This window comes from Aptenodytes forsteri, unplaced genomic scaffold (genome assembly GCF_000699145.1).
Source record: "Aptenodytes forsteri isolate BGI_AS27 unplaced genomic scaffold, ASM69914v1 Scaffold51, whole genome shotgun sequence".
In the NCBI taxonomy this organism is placed as follows: Eukaryota; Metazoa; Chordata; class Aves; order Sphenisciformes; family Spheniscidae; genus Aptenodytes; species Aptenodytes forsteri.
Window position 1 is genome coordinate 3269773 of NW_008795495.1, and position 27486 is coordinate 3297258.

General features: G+C 41.6%; 1 protein-coding gene across 3 annotated transcripts in view; it reads right to left on the minus strand.

Annotated features, from left to right (window-relative positions):
• Window positions 1-27486, minus strand: part of KLF12 (Kruppel like factor 12) — a 263096-nt gene that overhangs the window by 47669 nt on the left and 187941 nt on the right. For 2 of the 3 annotated variants that reach the window (XM_009281721.2, XM_019472692.1), the window contains exon 6: window positions 22049-22108. The exons of the other annotated variant lie outside the window; for it this stretch is intronic. In XM_009281721.2, coding sequence (XP_009279996.1) covers window positions 22049-22108 — 60 coding nt within the window. The remainder of the gene's footprint in view (window positions 1-22048; window positions 22109-27486) is intronic. 3 annotated transcript variants of the gene reach the window in all.

Sequence of the window (27486 nt, forward strand, 5' to 3'; positions counted from 1 at the left end):
CATTCCAGTGGGGGGGAGTGAGGAGCGGCTGCGTGGTATTTAGTTGCCAGCTGGGGTTAAACCATGACACACACCCACCACCAAATATTAGGGCACAATTTTTTGAGCTTGTGTATGCCACGCTGAGCCCAGCCCTGCTCTGCTCCACCTGATGGTTGTCGTCCTTCCCCTGCCCCCATCTGCAGCCTACTGAGTGGAATGAGGCCATTCCACCACCCTGCAAGCCATATATTAGAAATGGGACATTCGCATAGATTCAAGTCAGGACGGTCTGTTACCCTTTCTGCATCAAACGCCATACCTCTACTCCTTCAAGCATGCAACGGGATTTCTAATGCCTTCAGGAGCTGGATGGGACGAGCTGCTCTATGCAGCGGCTGTGCTGTGAGGCAGCCTGCTTCGCAGTCCTAACAAAAACATGAGAGCGGGAGCTTCTGCTTGCACCAGAGCAGGAGATCAGAGGTACCTGGTCTCATCAACAGTGTTCACTTGTTCCTGCAAATTCAGACTTTGGTGGGGTGCTGCCTTGCTGGGAGAGAGGAGACTGGCCTTGCACAAGAGAGGTTCTCCTCCCAGAAGGACCCATCGCTGGGTCTTCCCTTGGGACTGTCCAACTGGACAACCAGGAGCAGAGGGAGCAGCAAAGGAGGACCAGACAAGTGAGGGCACCAAATATGATGCAGGACAAAAGGTGTCTGCCACTGTCCCAGTTCAGGGTGCTACAAGCCTTCAAGTTGTCCAGACTAAGGTCACTAATTCTGATTTCTAATTGTAATTAGAAGGGGGAAAAAAACCTGTAAAACAAACAAACAAACAAACAAACAAACAAGCAGTTCTTATTTGTGATTTGTAAGTCAAAAGTCACAGCCTTACTCCAATCAACTCTTCACTGGATCTTCTTCACCCACCTGCCCTGCTCCCAGTCCTTCCTAGTACACTACCACCTGGTCTGAGTGCTAACTTCCCAGTATGGTGTGACACGAAGGACTGAGAGGCTGGAGCTGGAGAAACATCTGAGGGAAAGGAGACAAGGGAGATGAGAAAAGCCCTGTGACACTGCAGTGAGAATAGCCCCTCTGTATATGCCCTTCTACACACAGGTTGCTTTTCTGTCTGTGCTCCCAGGATACTCTGCAAGCCCTTGCAAAGAAGAATGCAATCAACTTGGAAAATATTGGACAAACTTTTTAAATCAAGCAAAAACAAACAAAAAGATGCTTGTCAGTTAACAAGTCCTAATACAGACCACAGTTCTGATAGCATCTTTACATGTACTCTTCTAAATCCAATTTGCTTTCAGGGCAACTACTTGCAGGAATACAGCCAGGAAATGGCATAGAAGGGTTTAAAATTCAGGTCAAATTTTAAGTTGGTCAGGAAGTTAAGGAGAAGCCATGTCACTCCAAAAATGTAATTAATTTTTAAAGTCTAAAACCAAAGTAGGATGCCAGAGTGACTTGTTCACATTTGGAAGCTATCTTAAAAAGGTACCTGCTTATGCTACAAAAATGGAGAATTTTAAAAATGAAACGTATTTTTATTCGGTTAGTAGTTTGTTATCCTTCTGAATCTCTCCAGGTTTGGAACTCATGAAAACCGAGCAATCTGTTTTCTCTCTTTCTCTCTGGAGAGAAAGCTTAGCTTCTAACCAGCTTGGTTAGCTTCTACACACATACTTTTTCAGGTTGATCTTCATGTTACCCAGTTTGTGCTCCAAATTAATATTTTAAAGAAAGCTCAAAACCCCTCTACAACTTGACCATTAGGTGAAGTTGGGACTTAACAACATTATAAAATTTTTTTAAAAGATGAAAAAAGTAAAACTTATGTCTTGCTGCTTAATATTACCGCATATCCTAGCGATATCATAGATACGAATGAAAATTGCATCGTATTGAGTACAACATCGAAGGGAATGTTTTCAGTCTCAGTTATCTGTATCCAGCTTGGTTGCAACTTTTTCTTGCCTCCTCTAAACGTGTACTTACTTGTAAATTGTCATCCTCCTTTTAGCACTATGTTGTTTCTCAATTTTTATATGTGATTAGACAATTTTAATCAGAATTAATATACCTAGATTACCTGTCCACAAAAAAGCACTTACTAAAATCCAAAATACTTTTAGAAGTTCCCATTATTCCCACTGAAATGAAAAGCAAAGAAAGCAATTCTATTGCTCTGAGGGTTTTTCCTCTACTGTTTTCACATATACGTTAAATGAATGCCACTCTTGAAAACACAATCAACGTTAAGTCTCGACTCTAGATGGCAGCAGCCTCCTTTACTTTTTAGTTTTCTCCTTTCTTAGTTTCTTGGTCTTTGTTCCTTAACCCTCCAAATAATTCTATACTTCCTTCTCTTCCCCCAAAATAAAGACTTCAGTGCTCCAAGCTGCACAGTTTGGGGAAGATGACTGGAAGGCATTTTCACTAGAAGAAATCAGGCCATTCCTGCAGTTAAGCTACACGGTTCTTCAAAGCATACAGAATAATTGAGGCCTGAAGTGGGAAAAAAAGAAAGGAAGATTTTTCCCCTCCCCCTTCCCCTATCAGTCACCTGGAGAAATGTTAGAAAAATAGTGCTTCTTTTTGTCTAACGGCAGCCCCTCAGATAGAAAGGGAGGGAGCAAAGGTCACAGAAAAGAAAGAGACACAGAAGAAATGGAACAAAAAGGTGCCATTTCATAATGACTTTGAACCGAGAAAAAAGTCTACCTAAAGAATATGGCTTTAAAGCACTGAACAATTTTACAAATCTCTCTCTTTGGGCACAGTGTACTGACACTATGCTGGTGGAGTTTATTAGATGAGCCGAGGCTACTTTATGTGTTGTAAAACTTAACACATAAGGAAAGCTATTGCTCAAGCTAAAACACCTTGTCTGAACTCCTTTTCTTTTTTCCTTCTCCTAATATTTGCATTTAGTTTTGCCACTCAGCCACCAGTCTTGGCAAGTCTCTGTATTTTTCTATGTATGCCCTTCCCGCACCCTGTTGCTAGTGTCTTCCCCCCTAATGGGTATTAGGTAGGGTACCACACCTCCTCCAACTCCAATGTTTCTCACACGCTCTTTGACGTGATTGCATCTCTGGCATCCACGTGAATCAAATGGAAATACAGAAGTATCTTAAACAGAGATTTCTAGAAGTCCATGCATGAATAATTCCTGAACATCTGTAAACTGTTGCAATTAGAGGCTGATTCTGTGAGCCCTCAAGCACACAAACAATTTTATTTGGGCAAACAATTCCAGTTCAGCTGGATCAGTCCCCTCTGTGCAGTTTCCCATAAATGTGTTTTCAAAACCGAACTATTAGACTTTAAGTTCACGTTTACTGTCAGCATTTTGAGGATTCCCACATACAGATGTTGTCATGGTCTTATTTCTACTGGTAAGGACACATAGGGACATCAGAGACAACTCAGGAAACTGCCTTTTGGAATAGTTACTGCTGAGGGGTACTTAATGCGGTGCTTTAGCACATCAACATGTTAGCGTTGTATCCTAGGGTTATATTTGTGCTATCTTCACAACCGATGGACTTCTTTTTTCTGCATAAAACCCACACAGTTCAGTCTCCTACATGCCATTTTGAGGCCCCAAATATCCTAAGGCTGGTGAAGCTGAAGTTAAGAAGTGTGGACCTAGCTGCCTTGCTGTGAGGTATGTGCATGGTCTTGTGGAATGATAAAGGCTATAAAAATACAGAAAACTCCAACAGATATCTTCATCCTCACCTTTCTCCGGTTGCAGTCAAGAAATGTGCTTTTCTATGAGAAGCATAGAAACAAGAGAAACAAGGATTCTGAGAAACAAGGATTTAAGACTCGCAGACTGACATAAAGTACTGTAAGAAACATATAAACACGTAAGAAACAAAAATTACCAAGTTTAACTTCTGAATTCACCTCTGACTCACTCTATTGCAAGATGAGACAATTTTAAGAAGTCTGAATACAGAGCAGGCCTGTTACTACTTGACCACCAGTACTAATTACATGATCATTACATGACATTTCTCACAGTGCGGTTTTACCATACACCTGAAATGATGTAACCACAGGTGTCTAATAAAGGCAGCAGTTTTGCTTTCTTCCCCCTCCATCCCAAGCCATAGGTGCCTCTAACCCTATGGAGAAGCAGGTTACGGAGCTAACATGTGCCACTGCCCTCCCCAGGGTGATTCACCAGCACTTGGCTGAACATCGGTACCCACACAAGAGAAGTGGCCAAAACCCATGGCTAGGAACGGGGACTGGACTCTGCCCATTAGATTTGCCCATTCATCTATGCAATCAAGTTATCCCTGCTACTTTTGGAAAAGCAACTAATATCACCAAGTCACACCATTGCTAAAGGACTTGAACACTAAGTCAACAAATGACGACTTCCACCCACATACACTGCAAAACTTAACTTCCTTGTTACATCACAACTGAAGCATCCCAGACATAAAGTGTCTTCCAGGAGACCACACTAACACTATCCCAATGCTTTTTAAGGAGAAAGCCCTGACTACCCAACACTGACATAGGTAGTTCTGTGTTTTGTGGTGTGCCTTAGAGTAAAAAAATGAAATTGTGGATCTAAATGTTAAATCCCACAATTAGATCCAGATGGCTGAACCTGTGTCCACATGGGACCCCACGAAAGTTAAAAGACGCTCCCTGAAGGTGCAAAGGGTTGCTTGCACAAGTGCACTTGCACCACTGGGATCAAATTCTTTACTTTTGGGTCTAACACAATTACGAATCAGAAATGACAAGTGAACCATGGCCACTTTAAAAACTATCTCAAGGGCCCCACACAATTTATGAGAGCATCAGAAGTCACCAGTGGTCTCATCCTTACGACTACAGTAATGAACAATTCATTTTCATGCTACTAGAGGGAGCAAAAAGAGAGCAAATGAAGCAGTAAACCTTCTTCTTCCCTTTCTTCTCAATTATTACCAGGTTTATCTATAATTCATAGGTTTTACTATGAGAATCAACATAATATCTGAACAGAGTTCAGATATATGAATTTATTCTCTCAATACTCAAGTGAGGCTGATGGACAATGTTACTACCATTTTTCAGACAAAGGAATGACATATAATTAACTGCCCATTTTTTTTTCTTTTTTTACAATAGGTATTATTTAGAATGGAAAATATAGGTGATTGGGACATCCTTAAAAGTCAGGGCATAAGAAATCTAAGATAAAAGGGGTGGTATATAGTAGATAAGAAGTCCCGAGTCACAGTCCCATATACCTACTGAACACAAAGGTGTATGTGATTCCAGATAACTCATCCTTCAAATTCCACTTCCCTGGCTTTCACTGCGTGCTCATTTTACAGCATTTAGGATTAGAACTCACATACTAATTTTCAAAGAAGGATTTTTTCTCCAGGATGGCATTTTTACCTTACATCTCCTCTACATTTGTTATGCCCTCTTCAAAACTCCTTCTCTTTCTCTGTTCTTAGTTAACAGGTTTGCTTAGACTCCTTTGATAGCCAAAAGAAAGACAGACATAGGGAGAAACTGGCAATTCTTGGGATAATTCACCTCATGTATCTTAGCCATATATGTTTTAAAATGGGATGGAGATGTCCACCTCTATCCATTAAACGCAGAATGAACTCTACCTATCTACTTTACTGGTGAAAGGAGTCATGTCAGGAGAAACATGGAATATTTATTTATCCATGGCAATATCTTTAGCTGTTACACTTAAGGCAACAGGTGACACTGAGAAATCAAGGCAACTTTTTCCACACAGCTGATAAAAAACCGTGGTGGTTTGTAAAATGTATTTAAGAGCAGAGAAAAAGGAAAGAAAAAAAAGGCTCATTTGTTTTACAAGTTGTTTGATTGCCCAACAAATTGCTTAGTCATTTGTTTACTCATATTTGCCATATGTGTACATTTATGAAAATGCAGTCTGAGTGAGGGATCACAGAGGGTGTCTGGAGGCAACACAGAGCATGCTGATACACCCTTGACTTTAATGTATCAGACTTCTAATGACGGACTAATTTGGTTCTAAGCACTAGCTTGGCAGAAACAAAATACTTATAGACTATTAATAGAGAAACTTTTCACAGAAGCTGTGACCTTTATGGCTTAGCATGGTTTACAGCCCTACCTCTGTTACAATTAAGGAGATCCTTGCTGCAAAGCAACATGTTTGTGTCTTTTTCTCTCAATTATAAGGAAGGGACTGCTAATGTAGAGCAACTCTAGTACACATACTGATGCAAATCCCTTCTGCAGTACAGAGGTGCACTGAAAACATGGTAGGGGAAAACACAGGGTTTATGGTGCTCTGAACAATTATGTCCCCTAATGTCCCACAAAAATCTGTCCTCGGTATCTACAGACACTCTAGTCGAAAGCCTATGGTTATTTGAAGCAATCTCTACGCTGTGATAATAAAACTAATTAATAGGAGAAAGTATTATCAGTCACAATGTTGCAGTGGAAATGGGGGCGGGGGGAGGAGTGTACAGAAGTGGTTACTTCTCTCCCTTCAAAGTCAGACATATGTAGTAGATTTCTGATGACTTTGAGATAATTAAACATTTAAAAACAGTATTGCAAATGCCTGATGGAAAACAGTTATGAAACACATCAAACAGGATAGTCCATTTACTATTTCAGCCTTTATTTGCCAAGCCATGTGTCAACAAAAATACTGGTTGTTAAGGTAACAGAGACTAGAAGAACCAGGGAAATAACTGTATCAGGATAATTTTTAACACAAGTGGTTGAAGTCTAAAACTCAGGAAAATACGTAATGCAAAATATACATTTGCATTTTTAGACACATTAAATCAACTTTTTTTTTAATCGTAAAAGATACTTATTTGTCTGACTCCATCTGCTCATTGCTGTAACTCACAGCAGCACACAGAACATTAGCGAAAGGATATATAGTCTAAAAGCGCAGGTGCATGGGATTAAACAAAAAAATAAGACACAAAACAATGTAAAAAGACAACAAATTAGTTCCAGAAATACAAGCTAGAGAGAGAAATTTGGAAATAATTAGAACAATTGGTACAGTAATCCTAGTTCTTCCTGGCACTGCAGAAGTGAGCTCTACAGGGATATGCCAATAGCTCAAGCAGCAGAACAGCAACGAGCATCATTTTGTCATAGTTAAAAAACAGTGGGTTGAACAAGCTACCAACTCATTAGAAGCAAATGGTGAAAGCAGCCAAATGACTGGCATTTCAGCAGTTTTATGCTTTGCAACTATTTGTGCCACGAGAAATGATTTGTAGTGATGTTCTGAACGTAAAGAGTGATAGAATAGTTCAGAGGAAGCATGTTTCTTTAATTTATCCTATTCTTAGTAACAGATTCAAACAAAGGCAGATCTAGGATTAATTTGGTCTCAAGAAGACAGCACAGAGTGAAAACTCTCCCTGTGAAAATTATTTCAGCCACATCTTTGACAGCTGGCCCACAACCACGTTACCCTGGGAATGCCAAATTTGTGAGATAACCAAGGGGAGATAGCAGAGCTCTGCACAGCCAAGAATGTAACGATAGGAAGTGATTATTCACTGTTTTTTCTAAGAACTGGGGGCTTAAACTGAACAGAGGGAAGAATTTTTTTTCTCATGTAACACATACTTAGAACTCGTTGCCACTGTATACTGCAGAGGCCAAGAGAATAAATGGGCTCAAAGGAGGATTAGACAAGTTCACAAAGGGCAGGGCCATATATAAGGATATTAAACATTAAGGTCAAGAAATAGCCTCAGAGGCTGAAGGTGCATAAACTACTGATTTTTTGGAGCTATATAGTAGAAGATGGATAGGGGGAGGGGACATAGGTATTCCAGAGAAGGAATCACTCTATACCAACCCCATTTTTCTGCTCTTTTGGTAAACACTAGCCAGGTTACTGGGTCCGCTTGGGTTGACTCAGTAGGAAGGATTTTAGACTTTGGTCAGTTGTTTCTACACACACGTTAGTGAAACATGCCCTTTTGAAACCAAATGCCAGCTTTAGTGAAGGACTCCCATATGGGACTAGGATGACCTCCAAACTCCACGTTGCCTAGGGCGTTTACAAATACATGGCACGTGCAACAGATGACAGCTTTAAAAATGGCAGACCCAAGTAATCACGCTCATCAGAAAGGAAAGGTTCAATTTGCAACGTCCAGGCTATCCACCAGTCCAACAAGGCAGGGCTCTTTGCTGTACATGGTCCATGTACATGGAAGCCAAATCCAGATGACAAGCTGATGAGCATAGTACCATTTCCTATACAAGAGTATTTTACAGTCCCGCAAGGACATGCCATCTTCTCAGTATCGTCTAGCCCAGGAAGCAGGTGTAGGGAGCATGAAGAAATATCTAAGGGCATGGGAAGGTGGTGGGTGGGCTTCTTGGTCTCGGTGGAGGAAGGGTGAGGAGCCATTGCCAAGGCAAATGGAGAAGGGACAACAGCAAAAAAAGAATAGGACACGTAGGCTGCCAAGGTGACCGAAGCATACCGGAAGCAGCAACGGGCAGTCTGAAAGGTTGAGAAGTGGCAGAGATTTGAACAGCTAGCTCAACCGAACAAGTCTCCTTGATCTCGTTGTTAAGACAGTTTTCTCTAAAAGAATCCCTACTCTAAGAGCAGGATATCTCAGCAACTTTTGCTCATCAGGTCTGGTGGTAGAAGTAACAATACCATGGAAACCACTTTAATTTTCTCCACTGAAATCATTATAGGGCTTAGTGCTTGCACCAAGATCATACACAACAGTATTTAACGATATTACCATGACACAGTGATGGAGAAGGTAGCTGGGAAAGGGGAACCTAAAAAAAATCCAAAACCCCAAAAAAACCTCCACAAAATTGCCTGATGAGTCATTTTTGTGAAATGAAAAGTAATTTACACAGCAGTTTTACAGAAAAGAGAATTATGCAGTTAATCGGCGCTGCTGGATAATTACACTGTACATGAGGCCTTGCTTTTAGGGAAAAATATAAGCTAATAAAGAGAGTCAGACGATCGGTAATGGCAGGGCTTTTGGGAGATACCAGAGACACAAAGCTAAATAATTTAAAGCTAAGGAGTATAATGACTGTGAAACTGAATTATTTTAAGTTTACATTAATTCTCCACCCAATTACATATCTAACATTAAGTCCAAAAGCTAAAGAATTCCCCTCAGCCACAAACAACCACAGCGACAACGAGAAAGCCGAGGGGATGTGATCCCGAACATGACCGGACTCTGAATGTGTCCTCCCAACTGCTGTGTACACCCTTAATAAGCAGAGGTCTGCTACAGAATTAAAGCCAGTTTACACTTCCCTCCAGTTACTGCTGGTTCAAGTAAGGTCTCTCCCTAAGACGATCAACTGCAGTCAATCAATTTTCTTTGCAGTGCCTTTTTGTACCTTTCAAGCACCAGCAGCAGATGGCTCAGCCTGGCTGTCTCACTGCCACAGTCGTAACGGAGAAACCAGTGAAAAGTTAAACAACATTGAATTAACAATGAAAATGATGACCGGTGTAATGAGAGCGTTTCATTACCTTTGCGTTGTAAGCAATTTAGCCCTGAATATTGACCTTTGGCAATGCTGTATCCAAGTAAAATGCGCTATCCTAAAAAAGCACGGGTATACTGGAAGGCAGACATTGTTTCTGAGTGTATTCATAAATAAACCAGACCATTTCCCTTCCTGTGTTAGAGGTTTACCTTACAGCTGAGTTATCAGCATTCAGCTGTCACCCTTACTTTGTGTCTGTGCACCAAACAATACAAGAAGAACTTGACACAGTACACCTGGCAAATTATTATTATTACTTCTATGGCACCCAAAAGAGCACTAGGTACTTCAAAAAGTAGTTAAAAAGACAAACTATGTGCCGCAGTGAGCTAACACTCGGTGAAACAGTAGAACTACACAGGGCGGAAAAACAGGAGGAGGTGGTGTAACAAGAGGAAGTATATGGGTTACAGGAATAACATTAAACAGTTACTAATCTAGGGGACATGAGGTCCAGTGCACGCTGCCTATTCTTTTTCCACACTGAGTTCAGAGGAATCCCCGTGACTGGACATTTTGTTAGCCCACTTTCCAAATCCACTGTTTTTTCCAAAAGTGCTGTTTGCTCACATGCTAATCCGCATCTTTTTTCGCTTAGGTTTTGCAGCCTGAAAACAGATATATCTGAAAGTTTTGTCAGTTCCAAAGTAAATAGGGCTATTAAGGATTTACAGTTCAACAAACAGCAGCCACAGATTTTGAAACTTTCACTGATTTCGCAGTGACGGTACGATAAAGTCCATGACTTCGGGCCAAGACGCACCAGACCAAATGCACAGGAGCAGCTCACTTCCCTACACACTACATAATACACCAACAAACCACACTGTGGGACTTTGCACACTCGCAGTGTGAGTTAGAAGAACTTGCGACCAACTTGTTTCTCTTGCTCATTCTTCATTTGATTTTTAGGGCTCACTGTTCAGGGAACCGCACAGCCCACTTGGTGTAGCTGATCTAGTCCCACTGAAGTGCTACAATGCTGTGGGAGCCTGCCGCTCCCATGCACCTCTGTGTCCCGACAGCACTTCCCTCTCCTCTGCAAGAGGGATTACAGCATCCTTCACCTGCTGAGTGCATTGGGGACTGCCCAGGGGGGGAGACAGAAGAGAGGAAGGTGTATTTAAAAAAAAAGACCAGGAAAAACTACAGCGCTCGTTACCAAATCCATCTACCAGCACAAAAACAATTGCCACACAGTTCCCTGCTCTTTGGGCAACCGCATACCGTCCAGAACAAAGCACGCTGTTGGCGCCTCCGGACTATTAATAATAGTAAGGTATGTGCTGCAGCGGGAGGGAAAACCGCGAGGGGTGGTGCTCCACAGGGCCGGCATAAGGAATGGATCTGCTCCAGGCTGCCTGCCAAATGCACTGGAAAACTTGACTTTCCGGGGGCCGCCAAAGGATGCTTTTCTCCCTTCTGCAGTACTCTTTGGAGGTCTTTTGCCTAGACCGGGCTGCACTGAGCCAAAAGCAGGCAGGAACTATTCCTGCTTGCTCTCCAGCCTCCCCAACTGGTACTGCTGCCTCCTGATGAAACGGAGTCACTGGGTTCCCTGACCACCCTACAGATAAAAGCTTCCACTTCATCCTGCCATGCCCCTGGGGTTTATAGAGGTCCCTGGAGCCAGTAGTGAGCATCTGAGAAAGAAATCATTCCTCCTAGCCCCTTAACTCAAGAGAAAGCAAGAGGGACAGCAGAGCCTGCCAGAGGGACTATTCAGGTTTGTCCAGGATCCACTGCAAATGTAGGGATTAGGATGGTCTCACAAGATACAGAGGAGAGAAGAGAAAAATTCAGAATGTTTTGATGGAAACACCTCACTCCCTGCTAATAGCCTCATATACCAGAGGTTTTCGAAGGGGCCAAAAGCAGTAAACCATCACTGAGAAAGGAAGGGGCACAAGGGAAAAAAAAATTGAGATGCTAGTGTCCATTGGTGCACCATTTAGCATAGGGAGACATGTCCAAGGGAAGTAAAGTGTGTATTCATGAACAATCTGCTGCCAGTTCAGGTCTTGGATCACCTTTAGGTTTCCAGACACATGACGTAGCCCTGAGATGCAATGTGTCCCTGCTAGGGCACTTCCTCCCCCTTCAGATGGCTGACAAACCGTAGAACAATGCACAGAGAAACGATTGCTGGCTTAGTTAAAAGGACTGCAGACAGCTAGCTGCTAGAAGCATTACTAAATACGTTGATGTTTCATAACAGTTTATTCTCATTGCTGTTTGTGTTTCTGGTTTGTGTATAGCAGCAACGGTCAGGCAGGGCGAATGCTCGCTGTTGTGCAGATCTGCTGTAATACCTCATTTTCACCGGTGGAGCCGATCGGGGCTTCCCAGTTCATTTCTCCCGGCAGCCTACCCTTGCTGCGGAAATGTGCTGTGGCGCATTGAGAGAGAGCCCAGTTCCCTACAGAAGTGCATACAAAAAATTTATACCTTGCCTATATACAACCTTCAGCTTTCAAACCACTAGCACTGACTCCACAGGAAGGAGAAGCAATTTGGCTTCCATGTGTACCGAGCAGAAAGAATTTGAGATATCATCTATTTTGCAGAGGATTAAGGCTACCAAGTGTCTATCTTAAAACATCAGCCTGCCTCACAAATACAAACATGTAGTTAGGGTTTCCAGGGACACATTATCTCACATTATGGTGTATGCCAAGCGGTTAACCTAAGCCTTGGAGATATGTTTTGAAACTGGTTTTGTTAAGCCACTGTCATCTTCTAAATATAACTTCGTTTTCATTTTAAAAAAAATAATCCTGTAGGAGTTTCCTCTGAAAAAAATAGTTCTTTGAGGCTGTCTTGAGGATTCCTGGAAGTTTTTCATGTGTTCTAAAAATTACCCCTGCGAAGCCCCACACAGTCATGCCTCCCTGGTGCAGATGCCCAGAGAGTGCAGAGCCTGCACAGCTCCTGCATCGGCTGCCCCCAGCTCTACAGCTCGAGATGGCCCTTCCTGACCAGAGCTAACTCTCTGCCCAAATAATTTCCACGTGACTTCCCAAGCTACTTCTTGTAGAGAAAAGCTTAACTGAATTATCACCCCATTCCAAACTAGTTCCTATACAAATAAGAAAGCCTGTGAGCATAGCACTGAAATTTATTGAAATGCTTGTTTTCCTGCAACGGTTGACAGAGTGCATATTACTTTTCAGCAGCTAATACAATTTTGTCCCTGTTCCTATAAAGGACCAACCATGGTTTCTCTCTCAGACGGAGCGCACCTCTGCGCTCATACAGCCAATATTCTTCCAGGACTCTTTATTAACATTTTCCCTACGACGGCTGCCGCAGCTGAGCTGTTCTGCACAGATTTTCTGCTCAGTATGGGGGGTTAGGGAGGGGGGCGTTAATTATACAGAAAGATGGAGCAGGGCCAGGCAGCCCCTCTGGTGCACTGTCTCCTACATGCACAGCCTCCTTCCTGCTGTTTTGCAGCTACAAGGATCACCTGTTGGTCTTGGCACTCGCCCAAGCTGGGGCCTAGCGGAAATGACAGAATCAGCTAGAAATGAGAGCCAGCTCCTATTCCAGCCACCCAAATGAGGGAAATACAAAAACAGATGATGGCAATGTGACCTAGCTGCTGCACGCGGGAGCCAAGAGGGGGTGGGGTAGAAGGGAATGGAGAAAGAAGGGGTATACGTCGGAAAAAACCCGCAAAAAAAAAAACCCAAACCCCCAAACCACTAAAAAGAAGCTTTTTTCCTGCTGTTGTTCTCTTTTCATATTCAGCACAGCAAAAACATTAGGAGAGTTTTTCTCCATACGAACACCTGCCGATAGGGAGAACTAACTACCTTGTTCCTGCTCCTGCTGGGGATGTCAGAAGTTTCCACCTCCCACATGAGAGATGTCAAAGAGATATTCAGGTACGCGGCAGAAACAATCTGCCTTTTTCAGACCGGCTCCTCTCTGTACTGCGTGGCGACACACAAACTGTTCAAGGATCTGTGTTGGGAATTCCCTTCTCCCCTAACAACATGCTTAGCAAAACCTTTTAGTTGCTATTTGGGTGAGCGGCAATGTTGTGCAGCAGAAGGATTAAGCACCACTCGCCTCTCATGTCGTTCTTCTGGGCAGAAAAGCAGCTAAGTAACCCAATAGAGAAGGTAACCATCACTAACAGTATTTAAAACAGATGAATGCTGCCTTTTCAATGATAAAAATACAAGCTAATTACACATTGCATTTCCAGATATAACTAGTTTCATACAAGCTCTTGGAATCCATGTTTACTCAAAGCAGTAGCCATCCTAACACCCAAAATTTCTCATCAGATTTCTCTGGACCCTTCAGTTCAGCGACACCATAAATGCATACTCTCTCAAATAGCTTAATAGGCTTTAAATGAGCTTTTAAGAGGGTTTTTTTTTAACCAATAATTTTTAGAAACAATATCAATAAAAGCGGGAAAAAACTAATTCTTAAAAGGAAGTTTTTTCCCCTCTCTGAGAGCAACGGAATGGGTCCCTAGAGCTTACTTCTTCCCGACAAAACACTTCATGAATAATCAATGCACAGTCCAGTTCCTCAATAAGCACCGAGCCTTCAAACACACCCAGTATTCAGCAGTCTCTGTGACTTTGGCCTTTAAACTGTCACACTTTTTGCCTTGCCCTCCCTAGTTTCCCAAGCTTCCTTTATTTCTGTTCTTTCTAGCAGCTACGTAGGTAAGCAGAAGCAAAATTCGAGCAGTGGGAGCAAGCTGGGGCTAATTTGCACCTTATGAATTATTCAGGCCCTCCTGATTCCTGCACCTGCACTGAGGCAGGAAGCTTGCGAGGAACAGTCATTACTCTTCTCTTGGGTTTGCACAAGCTCGGTTACTGCTCAGACACTTTGTTCTGTAACTAAGGGCTTCAGGTCTTGTATTAAGCAGTGGAAGTGGGGGGAAAAAAAAATAACCTCACATTGTCAACCCCCCCCTCCGCTGCCCCAAACCCAGGATAATCATTCAACCCCTTCTGAGACAAATGAATTGTAGTTTGTATCAGACTGCTGAATTCACCTCATATATGCTAATCCGGATCAGAGCATCAGCAGAGAAAAAACGAATGTGTGCATGAGCTGGTCTCATCAGATATTTACTCAGCTGTATTAGACTGCACGTTTAAACTTCTCCCTAGCTCAGCAGGGAGTATTTCACGTGCATCAAGTATTTCACATGCTAACTTGATCATTAAGGCATCCTTCTCCACAGATACAGCACAAATAAATTCTTCCTCTGGCATTCTGGCTAACATCAGGGGTACTAACAGTTTAGTACTACTGAAAGAGCCTATATCATGTTTTCAACGGGATGGATTTAACGAGCAAATAGGTCTTTTCCATCTTCATCTACTATTATCTTGGTAAACAGAACGTGACACCGAACTGCAAACCCAGATACAACCCACGAATCTAGACCGCCATTAGGAACATTTGCAGAAAGCAGATACAAACCAATTAGCACTACGAACATTTTAAGATAATGATATTTTTTTGAGTTAATATGCTAAGGCAAACAGATCTAAAAGTATTACGCAAATTCAAAGCAGCAAACACCTTCTTTACTGTATCTCATGTCCACAGTTGTACTGAATATCTTTGGGTCTTGTCCTTTATTAACACGCCATTACCAACAAGTTCTCCAGTTAAAAGATAGTCTCATTAATCCCAAGCAGCTAAGCATCATGCTTTGATTGATTCAGTAAAACAGATCTGTGGCAACTGATAATGAAACCTCTTTAATCCCCTCTTCCAAAATAACGAGTCAAACACAAGTGTTAAGCATTCAGAAAGGTACAGTCAATCCTTATCAAATCTTCGTTCTTCTTCTTTCTATGCCTAAGAAGTTAATTCATTTTCCTTTCGATGCAGAATGCACAATTGGTCCTACGCTGCTCTTATCCCATTCCTATCCAATAATAGGTACTCTGGCTCTTTTTTAAGGTATTTTAATCGGGCATGTAAACACGTTCTATTCTTTGATGCTCTTCCATTCAGCATCATTAATCCCCAGCATGAAATCAATAGACTTAAAACATTTAATCACATCAAAATGCAATATACAAATCCACAAATGACTTTAGCTCATCACACACACTGAACAGCTTGCTTTTGGAAACTATGCCTTCTTTTTGCCACGGGAATCAGCAAACCCTAAGCTAGTCTTTCACTGAAGTAAACAGATTCTCTCTCCAAGTATCTGCCATTAGGCAAAAAAAGATGTTGATAAACAAACCATGGGATTTTCTGTTTGCTCTGTCATCTTTTTTCATCCTTTGTGGTCACATTGGCCTTATGAGAAATACTTACACTTGTTTTACTGCAACCTCTTGACAGTATGCATGTTTAAAAAAGTTTAAAAACAATTACAGTAACTGGGTTACAGAATGTACTGGAGGTACAAGGGAAGGGAAAAACATCTTTGCAGTTGTTTATTTTCCTTTTTTAACAGTTAGCACACATTGTTTCTCTGCTTGAAAAGAATGTATGAGGGACAACAATCACAGTTGATTTTTAAACAAAAAAAGAAGAGAATTTTCTCTACCTTATATATGATTTCCAAGGCCACCGGGATACAGAAAGTGACAAGAATCTCCTTAATAGGGCAGAAATTGTGGCTGAGATGTAAAAACTAAGGACAGCCAGATTCATCCTTTGATAGGCAAAAGGGCAAAAAGAGGTAAACAGGGAAAAAGGAATACTCTAGATAATGGAATAACATCTTTAATTCTCCTACATTAAAAAGCACTGAAAGCTTGCTCATTTGAAAGGAGAAAATATAGTTTGGAAAGTGAAATACGTGGAGAAGCGTGGAAACTGGCATGCTGAAACCCTAATTTGGGAGGCAGGCACCCAAAAGCCTTCCTAGGTCCATGACTGCATTCCCACCCACTATCCCATGAACAGTCCTACCCAGCATGTCCCTAAGCTCAGGAGGTCCTTCACTGTTAAGCTGGAGCTTCTTCGGGCACCTACCACAAGGCATACGTTCATACATGTTCTTTCTGGCAGGTGCCCATTTTCTACCTACAGGCAGGGCAACATCCTGAACTTTGCCAATGTCTTGTGAAGAAGCTCACAAAAGGCAGGCAGAGTTTTGATGGCGGTGGCACTGGCAACTTGTTGTATTGTAGCCTTATGGTCAAGTCATTTTCCCAGGGAAGGAGGGACTTTGGTTGTAGGTCCTTCTCAGACAGAAGGGTTGATTCAGCATCTCCCCCATCCCAGGAATATCCCGGCTATAAGGACTTGGGGTCTCCTGTATGAGCGTCTATGGAAGCAAGGCTACTCTGACACCAGGAACGCAAGAACCGTGAAGCTGAAAGGTTGGGTAGAAAAGGGGATCCTGGCTCCATACTAGAAATCTGGGCACTTGGCTCCAAGAGGGGAACGGTGAAAGCTCTATTTCAGTATCCATAGCTGTTTCTGGCCTACTGTTGCTCCACGGAATGGAGCCTACAGTCCCAGTCCTGTCCACGCTCAGGTAGGATTCAGGCTCTTCTTACCCACTTTCCTTCCCATCCTGTGACTTCTGTGCTCCTGTCTATACAATGGCCCATATTCAGCAAGAAGGAAGATGAGAGACTCCACTGCTCTCCAAGTATTTCACGTGATTAGGCCTATGCCAAGGATCCTAATGACTAAAACACCTCTGTGATGCTTGTGCTGAGAACCTAAAACTCAGGCCTCCTACTTTGTTGACAAGCTAGTTAACAAAGCTCTCCTGCAAAAGGTGGGAATATTGCTGCTGATGATGATGATTGATTGTTTTTCAAAAGAATCATCCCTACTCTGTTATCATCCAGAAAGGGCTTTGTGGACTACCTCTGAGTGAAACAGGTACTTCTAGTTCCTGCTGGTTCCCTATATAGTCCATAACGACTTACCTATATGTAACTGGGCTGTATTCCTATGGAAGCACTTACGTTCCCTAGGCCATCAGCGAAGAGAAGTATACACCTAAACTAGATGGGCAGGGTCTCCTTTTTGCTTGCTCCTGAGACATGCAACTCTCTCCAGTGATTATAATGGGGAATTAAGGTGGTTTTCCTCGGAGGTCGGATCACCCTGCAAAGCTTAACCTCAACATACAGGTGGACATTTGTGTCCAAGTGAGGCACAAGTGCTATCTGCTCAAGTGTTAAAAAAGTTTTGGGAGTGTGTAATAGAGATACCACTGCCTCCAGTGTAGCACAACATACTCTCACTACAGCTGAGTGAAGTAATGAAAATTTCATAGCAGGTATGACTAATCTCTACTTTACTGTAAGTATCCGGAGTCTTAGTGACCTCCTGATTTTGCAGTTTTTCCCACTGAAAGTAATGTTTATGCACTCAGCTGCATGGAGGAAAAGGCGTAGATTAGGGAATAACTTCAAATGCTTTGGCTATCCTAGATGCATTAATTTTTCATTACCCCACTTATGGGAAAAAAAAAAAACCACAAAACCAAAAACCTGAGGTAAAACTAAAGTATGTAATGAGGACATTCCAAATCAGGCAAAGAGAAGATCAAGCATTTTCTTCTGGCAGTGCTCTTAATTATTACAAGTAATGTCCTATTTATTATCATCATCATTATTCTTTATCCTTTTTCTTTAAAAATGATCCAGATTGTGTCCCCAAATGTGTATTTTTTTTCTGTTCGACAGAGGCTAGATTCACTCATGGTTGAAAGCAATCGAAGTTTAGACATAAGAAATATTTTTTTTTTTTAAAGCCTGTGCTCTGTAGTTACAATTTGGTTCCAGAGATGAATTGCAAGTACAGACTTGGGCCTTACATTCCTACTGACTGAATGGGAATCCTAACAAGTGAAACAGTGTACTCTGCAATGCTTATCTTCTTTTTCAACTGGTGACAAATGAGAACTACTGCTTCAAGTTAGTCTTACAAACGGCAGGAATAAAACAGAACAGTGCAAATGTTCGTCTTTGAATAGTGGAGAGTCAAAGTAAACTAAGGTGAAAATGGTGTCCGGCAGGGTAGTTCAGATCAGGAAAGTCATCCAACTCCATAGCAGCTTGACCCTAACACAGCCCCAGAGGCAGTGCTACAGCCGCCAGCTAGACAGCTAGCCAAGAAGCTAGCAGAGGTGCAAGCCAAGAAGCCATCCGTGAACCCACATGCCAATGCAAGAAAGCTGTATTCCAGAATTTGGCATCTGGGTCCTCCAGCTGCCAAACATCTCCTATCTGGCTGAGCCTGTGGAACGAGGTGTTAAAAAGAAGAACAGGGGTAAATTATACAAGAGCAAAAGCAGTACCGTTTGCGAGACACCAAGGAGGAAGAGGCACATTGTGCCCGCCAACACCTGAAACTCACACATAGTATCACTTTGTCACCAGTGAAATGGTGGATCAGGGCACTTCTGGATCAGGGGAGGCAGTATGGGCAAAATGCTCAACGTTTTACAGGCAAAGAACAGTTAGACATGTATGAACTGGAGCGACAGTCCCAGCCTGTGGCCATCCACAGAGGTCAGCAGATGCAGAATATTTGTGTGGGACTGGTTTTGAGTAAAACTTACAGCTTTCAGTAGATTTCATGAGCCCAATAGAAAAAAGGGAAAGGAGCCTACAAAAAATGTTTCTTCAAGACTTTGTGATCCATTCTGTTCCCCTGCCTCCACAAAGAAAATCAAATATCTAAGAATGTTTCTGTACTTTCGTAACTAGAATACCGTAATTTTCAGTGTCGTTTTATGGAAGAATAACTTTCTTGAAATTTAGTGGACAAAGATAACTTTAGTAATACAAAATTGAAAAAAAAAAACCCCAAACTGGGCAGGCATGAAATTTCATTCAAATGAAATATATACACTCACATAGCTGTATTTAGTTGTAACAGAATTCACTTCTGACAAGCAGTTACTGTTCCTAAACTGCAATAGCGTACTCCAAGAAGCAAGACCAGCTCTGAGGAATATCCCAGCAGTGTGAGCAGTTTTAAGTGCACCATAAGAGTTCATACTTTCAAATGATACGCTGACTTAAATAATCATCTCATTGGCCTCATTTCCACCTTTCACTCTACAGACAGGTCCACATGGCCTAAACGAGGTTGGACAGATGTGACTTTCTTGAACAATTTGGTCCTTTATTTTAAAAACACATCGAAGACCCTGTATCATCTCTCTTGCAAGGTTGTTTTTATTATAGAATCATAGAATCATTAAGGTTGGAAAAGACCTTTACGATCATCGAGTCCAACCATCAACCCAACACCACCATGACCACTAAACCATGTCCCTAAGCGCCTCATCTACACGTCTTTTAAATACCTCCAGGGATGGGGACTCAACCACTTCCCTGGGCAGCCTGTTCCAATGTTTCACCACTCTTTCAGGAAAGACATTTTTCCTCACGTCCAATCTAAACCTCCCCTGGCGCAACTTGAGGCCATTTCCTCTCATCCTATCGCTAGTTACTTGGGAGAAGAGACCGACACCCACCTCGCTACAACCTCCTTTCAGGTAGTTGTAGAGAGCAATGAGGTCTCCCCTCAGCCTCCTTTTCTCCAGGCTAAACAGTCCCAGTTCCCTCAGCCGCTCCTCATAAGACTTGTGCTCCAGACCCCTCACCAGCCTCGTTGCCCTTCTCTGGACATGCTCCAGCACCTCAACGTCCTTCTTGTAGTGAGGGGCCCAAAACTGAACACAGGATTCGAGGTGTGGCCTCACCAGTGCTGAGTACAGGGGCACGATCACTTCCCTACTCCTGCTGGCCACACTATTATTAGCAGCTATTTGCCTCACCAAAATACTACATTTCAGTCTCAGCTCACTCCAGTCAGAGCCAACAAACTTTCAGTGGATTAGAATTGGTACATGAGATGACTTATGCCATCTTCATCTACATCTAACCATGCATGTTGTTCAGGGGGCCTCATTAGTAGGATCTCATATTCATTGTTATGGTACGTGTAAACTCTACATGTAAATTTATGAGCAAATTTTTGAGCAAAATATTGACAACATTAAAAAAAGAGCAAAAAATTGACAACATAAGCCTCCTTCTTGAAAATGCTTCCTGTAGAATAGAAGCTAATATAATTGGTGATTATACAGAATATTATTGCTAATTTCGGCTAAAGGAGCCTGCATTCAAAATTGTATCTGAAATACAAATTTATTTTAGAAACACAACATTTTGGGAGACTAGTAGGGTCTTCAGAATAATTTCTGAAGTTGCACTAATAATTTCAATCAGATCAAAGAAAATTCTAAGGACTTTTAAAAAATAAATGTATCATCTCAATTTCACACCCAAGGAAACCTTAAAAGTTTTGTATTGGCTTTAACAGAGAAGTTGCTGCTGCTGCTACTTTGAAAATGTTTGAGTAATAAGATCCTGCAAATTTTTAATATAAATACACCAGTTGTAATGCAATTAACTGCAAATTGAAGATAGGAGTAGATTTGAGGAATGGTTTCTGTATTTGACTATTCGTTAGCAATTTGAAAGTGTAATTGCTCTTAAACATGCCATCTTCTTAATTTTATTATGAAGCTTAGCTCTATTTATAAACGTGAAGAATTAGATTTATTCTGCAACTTTTTTGCTTATACTGAATGTGTGAAGTTGTTTTTCCTTCTGTACTCCACAGATAGAGGGCCCACGGATTACTAAGAGTAGATAAAGCAGCGAGTTGATGGGTTTACACCTGTCACACGATGAACATGACTCCAAAGGAATCTTTTCAGGGGCCCACAAGACAAACAAAAGAAGGGGGGAGGACAGACAAGCAAGCAAGCACACTGAGAGTGGACATTTCATTGCACACTATTTTAAAACCCAATAAAACAACAGCAACGAATCCAACAAAAACAGGAACCCTATCAGCATTGGTACATCTCTTCTGTCATATGACATCATTTTTACTTGGGCAAGTGAGGTGAACCCGAGGCACGTTATGGAATCATAATGCTCGCTGAAACCTCCCAGTCACCCCCCCACTGGATTTGTATATAAACTCTGCACTGTAAAGCAGGGCATCTACTAGGCACATTACACAGTAAGGTTTTAAAATTTTGGCCTCCTTGAAATAAAAGCAAGGAGACGTTTGCAAAGACCTCTTCCTACACTTTACAGCTTTGCTTGTCGACGGTTTCGTGGTAACTGGCAATGACCCATTGTAACATGAGTGATGCTGATTCACATTAACTTTGTAACTCAATTTCAGTAGACCATTTTGAACATTTGAAACTGCATTATCAAACATCAGACAGGATTTTTTTTTCTATTCTCGTATTTTAGTCATTGGGATTTGGAAAAAAAATTTGCAGCTTTCCCATGATGCACACCACCACCCTCCCAGCCCCAAAATATAAAAACCAACAGCAAAAAGCAACTTTGGACCTTGCCCAGCCCCACATATCCCCCAGCCATGACATACAGAGGGAAAGAAAGCTGAAAAGCACTGCTACTAGACTTTGTCAATAAAACAGAACATTATATAATACACAATAAAATGCTTCATACCTGGAGTTGAAAAAACGAAAAGGGTTAACAGCTGACCTGGCACAGCCCCACATGCTCTCTCTGGAAATTGAACACAGACAATTAGGAATTTTAAGTTACCCCAAACAATTGCAGGGGACTTAGACAAGCTTGAGGAACACTTACTGCAAAGTAAGCACATAGCCTCAGTGTGGAAGGGACTTTGGGATTTTCCCATTCGCTTAAAACTCCTTCTTAAATGGAAATTGTTCTGTAGAGGTCCCAGCTAATGCTAAGCAAGTCATTAGGACCTCTGCCATTGATTTGCATGGGAGCAGAGTCAAAGCTTAAGGGCCCAGGTGTCACTTAGTAGTAATTCTGGATCATGGTGGATCATGTTTTCTTATTAAAAAATAATTAGTGACCAAGAGGAAAACCTTAATGAGAATCTAGAGCAGGCAGACATTGCATGAAGAAGAAATAGAGGCTGGAGCGAATGTCCGTTCCCAGAATTCTGCTGCTTAAGTAATATTATTCCCAACACATCACTGAAAAACCTAGCGTTTAACGCTTTTTACTTAAAACTGAGACTCCAGGGAAAATAGATAATCTTCTAGAATATTATTTGGAATATTGAACAACACAAATACATGATGTCATAGCTGTATAAACTCCTATATTGGGATTTGGACTACACGGAATGCTCCTTTTCACTGAGGAATCATACTGATCTATGCATGTGCTCAAACAAGAAGCATCATACAGCTGGCTTTTGGAAACAGTTCCACCACATTAGGGGAAAAAAAAAAGAAAAACCTGTAGAAAGCCAAGTCCATGAATAACCCCCTTCAGTCCTTCTCTCTGTGGTTTAGACCTCAAATGTACCATGAAATTAGTCTGAGGCCAACGCCCAAGAAACTAGCAAAAATATTAGAATAACAACATGAATCATAAAAATGTTCTAGCACACTAGCAGTTGAATGCATTTGCACTGGACACATTTTGGATCCTTTATAATGCTCAATTAAAATGACCAGGTTGGCATAGTAATTGTTGAAAGTGAAAAGGAAATTTTCAAAGCAACTTCTCTTGATTTATATAATTGCACTTTCCATTGGCCTTTGGAAACCTACAAATAATCTATTTTCACCCAAGATTTTGCATTGCATCTTTCAAACCTCTCACATTTCCTTGCTTCAGGTGTACAGTAAATATTGGTCGTCTTTACTGTTTGCTTGATTTTGCCATTTCTTAAATGTTGAATTTCTGATAATGACAGAGAACTGCTATCAAGATGACAAAATGATGTAAAGAATTTTCAAAGTCTAAGTCACAGCCTGACACTGTTTTTTTCCACCCTCTTTTTCCACTCTCCATGTAAAGTCTCTTCCTTCTTCTGAAACATATCCCAGGTACCTGTCCCATGCTATCACTAGGTACAGACTTTATTTCACAGTTGCGTCAGTACCTAATCAAAGGGTACTGGGACAAAATCTCCCCTTCCCCATTAGCCCTCAGCTGAAATCAATATGCACTGGAAAAATGGCAACTGGAAACCATAAGAACATTGACCGTTCTCTCCCATGTCAATTAATTTATAATCAACTCTGTGTCTTATTGGAAAAATATTTATTCCTACAGCTGATACAAACAGCAATACATTACCCAGAAGTCATGACTCTAAATTTTGTACACTTCTTTTCATAAAGGTCCCTTTTTAACACCTAAGTCATAGGGCAGGCAAAAATACAGTTAGTGAGGATGATTAAGTATTTGCATGCTGAATTTCTGTCAGTGAGAAATTTAGCAGACAACTAAAACTCTGGTTAGAACCTACAGTATCCAGGCACTGAAGCGAAAGACACCCAGACATCCTCCAATCAACCTCATAGACACCTAAAACTTACTATGTTCCTCTCTGTCTGGCCTGAAAGTCAAATGGCTGTGGCCTCCTACTCAGCCACTGCTCTGATCCAGAAACTGTGGGGAGAAATGCCCAGCCCTTGCCTCTGGGACTTGAACCTTATCCGTGCTATGAAAATGGCTAAAACACACCTGACAACACGGATTCAGCATAAAAGGGATCTGTAATAGTCACTTCCCAATCCAAAATACAAGTGTAGGAGGAAAAGGAAGAGGAAAAGAACGTTGTAGGACCGCTCCTGGATATCTTTTGCATCCTAGCCTTGCATTCCAGAACTGGCAAACGTAGGTATCTGGCTTCCTGAGTCAGACCACTAGTTTTTTATGCCAGACGTGGGTGGCTGCACCACTGCTGCCACTGGCCGTCACATTTTTAAACAGAGTGAAGGCTGGTAGGAAGAGGACAGCATGCTCTGGGTTTTAAAACAGGTAGAAATAGGTAAGCTCAGAACAAAGTACTTGATCTCTTATTTTCCACAATGGGAAGTTGGGAACGTAAGCCCTTTTTTTTTTTTTCCCAAACTGTATTTTAACGAACAACTACAGGTCAGAAGCCCAAGCTCCAAAGACAGTAGAGATGACTCACAGCCAAGTACTTAGCAGATAAGTGGAGCGGCTCTAGGAAGCAGGTTGCTCTGCCCATTGAACTTCAGAGCATTTAACTCTGTGTTGACTATATTGTGAGAGTGTTGATGCCTTGTGTAGGTGCTCTGAAACACTGCTGGAGCCAATCACCTATTTTATAACCTCACAACGCCTCCACCAGACCTCCCCCAAAGCAGGCAATCTGCACCTCGTCTCAAGTGCCCGTGCTGTTATGGTTCCTCTCGGTTCTGGGTACCTGCACTATTTCACACAAGTTGCAAACATATGGGGATAGTGGTACCTCTATGCCATGCAGTATATTGACAAGGATGTACCTGTTACAGAACTGCATGTACTTGGTAGTTCCTCTCAAGAGGAAAAACACATTTTATTTTGACTATGCCTTAGTAGTGGCTAAGAATCTCAGAAATGATGTGATGATACAGACAGCAAGTAGTTCGGAAGTGGAAATACTGAGTGCAAAGGGAATCAACCTGTTCAGCTGAGTAAATAATTTTCAGCAAACAATTTATTATACAACATTATCCTGTTACTCTGCTTTTGAAACTTTTACGACTGAGATTTCAGTCATTATTCCAGTGCCTCCTGTGAACTTATTTATAAATGGTTTGACTCTTTGGCCCTGATAAGCAACTGATCACAGAAATAGCAATGGCCATCAGTTCTTAAAGAGAAACATCATGGTGACTTCTATGACAGCATTGTGTGTCCCTGGTTTATCACGCAGTATCCCAGCCCTATGCTAAATATTGTACTTTTAATGCAAATAATTGAGGGAGATATTTTGACAAGACCGAGACTCCTGCTGACTTTTAACGAGTATATAAATGCAAGTATTTCTTTTCCTGCCTGCCGGCAGCTTCTGGTCATTTCCAGGTTATTTCATTTTCCAGGCTCCGTTTGCAACACTGGAGATTTCCAGCAGCAGCAGATACTGTAGACAGGCCTTAGGATGAGCACTTTTTAGGGCAGCCTCTGACCTCAGTACCTGCCAGCCTGCTCCACGCTGCCTGAGCTTAGCAACACATGCTAGGCAAGAGCGGTTTGGCCATTGCTGCCTCCTCTGATCCACCCTGCTCTCTTCCTTATTTTCTGCCTGCCTCAGTTTTCATATTTCCTTGCACTGCTGTATCCTGTGGCAACTCAGTATGTCCCAGAAGGGTAAATAAATAAAAAGATGACCCAAAAGTTCATTCTTGACACATCTTTTGTTTGTCACAGCTGTAACAATGAAGGTGCTCGGCTTGACTCTGAAACCTGTGACTATCATTACTTCTGACACACCTCAGGATTAGATGCTATTATCTCAGCCATTGCGTTGCTTTCCTCCTTGTTTCAGCCTTCAATTCCTTTCATTTTGGTAGAGTAACTTCATATGTGTGGTGGCTTTAAGCTCCAATTATCCTTTTCTTGATGTGTCCAAAATAGTAACACTCATGTCCTCAGTCACATACACATGGAGAACAACACCTTCTTGGCACACAGGCTCAGCATAAAAAACTCTTCCATATCCATCATCCAGGAACTTCCTTTCACTCCTCTTTACCTCCAGTCTAAAAAGAACTTGCTGTCAGAAATGAGGTTGTGGTGGAGTCACTACTAGTGAAAGAGGATTGAACTAATAAAGGGGAAAACCTAGCACAATCTTTTCCCATCGTGCAGGAAAAAGGAAAATGACAGAAAAAGTGTGGGTTTTTTTTTTTGTAGATCCCTGTATTCACATGCTCACTCAATTACACCTTGCTCAACAATGTTCCCCTCTTAATAGTGCCCTCCTTTGCATGCAGTTTACATACCTGTGACCTACACAACTTTTTTTGTGTTTTTGCATGCATTGATATAAACACTCAGGAAACATTTTTCCATAAATCAGTATAAGCACTGCTATTAAGGTTTAATTGTGCTGCATGTTTGTCTGTCACAAAATCACAGGAACTGCCTTATGGAAAAGAAAAGATAAAAACTTATCTGATCTAGATAATGAAAAAAGAAGTAATTTTGGCGCAAGTGACAGCAGAGGACAATGCTCTTTCTTTTTCTTATCAGTAAGTCAAGGTAGCAGTTCACTGAGGTAGTTTTATTGTGGCTTTTTCTGGCAGTGTTCTGCTATCATCTAATCCACACTCATGAGTATTTGCTAGAGCTCTGAATTTCTTAATGCACACAGCTCTGCCTCTGCTTTCTGTGCTGATTTAGAAAGAAAAAACAGAAAAAGCTGAATAATGAATCACTGGGGAAACAGATGCCAAATAGGTGTACAAACTGCTAACTGGGTAGCAGTAATGCATAATGTTATTTATAATTCATTCTTCGGTGTCATGCTCTTCAAGCAATTACACAATGCCTGCCTCCCTATCAATAAAATGCATTTCACATATCTAACCGCTAATGACTCAAGCTTCACCCTGGAGCAACACATTGTAGTGGATTAAGCATGGGACTAGAAGGCAGACATTTCTGATCCCAGCTCACCCTCTGCTTTGCCGCATGGCCTTGAGCAAGTCACTAACCTGTGGATAATTATAATATTTGAACACACAGGGGACCTGTACAATTTAATTAGTTAATGTTTGCAAAGCACTCCAAAGAAAAAAAGTGCTATATGAATTATAATCATACACTATTGTTTTGGGGTATTTTATTCCAAAGCCCATTTGCGTAAACAAGTTTAGTCATGTAAAATCACAATAATGGCAAAGTTTGATAACTACCTTGAAATGATTGGCACTTCTTAGACTAAAATTGAAATTAATTAACAAATTTAATCTATTTTTGAGAAGATAATTATATGAGATTGTCGTGGTTTCGGCTGGGATAGAGTTAGTTTTCTTCCTAGTAGCTGGCATAGTGCTGTGTTTTGGATTTAGCATGAGAATAATGTGATAACACACCGATGTTTTAGTTGTTGCTAAGCAGTGTTTATACTAAGTCAAGGACTTTTCAGCTTCCCA